This window comes from Ailuropoda melanoleuca, unplaced genomic scaffold, assembly GCF_002007445.2.
Source record: "Ailuropoda melanoleuca isolate Jingjing unplaced genomic scaffold, ASM200744v2 unplaced-scaffold62093, whole genome shotgun sequence".
NCBI classification, from domain to species: domain Eukaryota; kingdom Metazoa; phylum Chordata; class Mammalia; order Carnivora; family Ursidae; genus Ailuropoda; species Ailuropoda melanoleuca.
This window is the reverse complement of record NW_023236163.1, coordinates 1-1044: the sequence shown is the minus strand read 5'-3', so window position 1 is coordinate 1044 and position 1044 is coordinate 1. Positions and strand designations below refer to the sequence as shown.

Here is a 1044-nt window from a genome sequence, read left to right as displayed (position 1 = left end):
GCCGCCGCCGCCGCCGCCGCCGCCGCCGCCGCAGCAGCAGCGGAGGCTGCGGCGCCCTCCTTGGGGCAGGCGGATGCGGATGCGGAGGTGGCTGCGGCGGTGGCTGCGGCGGCGGCAGCTGCGGATGCAGATGCGGATGCGGATGCGGATGCGGATGCGGATGCGGAGACCAGCCGGGGCTCCGAGGGGAACCCAGACTTTCCCATGGCCTCGCTGTACGTGGGCGACCTGCACCCTGAAGTGACAGAGGCAATGCTGTACGAGAAGTTCAGCCCGGCCGGGCCCATCCTCTCCATCCGCATTTGCAGGGACAAGATCACCCGTCGCTCGTTGGGCTACGCGTACGTCAACTACCAGCAACCGGTGGACGCCAAGCGGGCCCTGGAAACCCTGAACTTTGATGTCATCAAGGGCAGGCCTGTGCGGATCATGTGGTCCCAGCGGGACCCCTCGCTCCGCAAGAGTGGGGTGGGCAACGTCTTCATCAAGAACCTGGGTAAGACCATCGACAACAAGGCGCTGTACAACATCTTCTCGGCGTTCGGCAACATCCTGTCCTGCAAAGTGGCCTGCGACGAAAAGGGGCCCAAGGGCTACGGGTTTGTGCACTTCCAGAAGCAGGAGTCCGCAGAGCGGGCCATTGATGCGATGAATGGCATGTTCCTGAACTACCGCAAAATTTTCGTTGGGAGATTCAAGTCGCATAAAGAACGAGAGGCCGAAAGGGGAGCCTGGGCCAGGCAGTCCACCAGTGCTGACGTCAAGGATTTCGAGGAAGACACCGATGAGGAGGCCACCTTGCGATGAAGTCATGCCAGGAACGAGCCAGCCAGCAGAGCCAAACCTTGGCTCCCACCCGGTTTACAGCCCCCCTCTTTGCCCCCCTAACCCACCAGCAGTGTATTGTATTGTACTGGGAGTGCAGGTCTCTCTGTCTCTGTCTCTGTCTCTGTCTCTCTGTCTCTCCCTCTCCCTCCCTCTCTCCCTCCCTCTCTCTGCCTCTCTCTCCCTCCCTCCCTCTCCCTCCCTCCCTCTCCCTCCCTC

The 1044-nt window shown here is 62.4% G+C and overlaps 1 protein-coding gene across 1 annotated transcript; it reads left to right on the top strand.

Annotated features, from left to right (window-relative positions):
• Window positions 1-42: 42 nt before the first annotated feature.
• On the top strand, window positions 43-1032 carry LOC100475370 (polyadenylate-binding protein 1-like 2). Its single transcript, XM_002931347.4, has one exon. The coding sequence runs from the start codon at window positions 205-207 to the stop codon at window positions 805-807; it is 603 nt and encodes a 200-aa protein (XP_002931393.1). The 5' UTR covers window positions 43-204; the 3' UTR covers window positions 808-1032.
• The last annotated feature ends 12 nt before the right edge of the window (window positions 1033-1044 follow it).

What these genes read in the sequence shown, in the direction of transcription:
- LOC100475370 (XM_002931347.4), top strand. Translation starts at nt 205, where the DNA reads ATGGCCTCGCTGTACGTGGGCGACCTGCACCCTGAAGTGACAGAGGCA.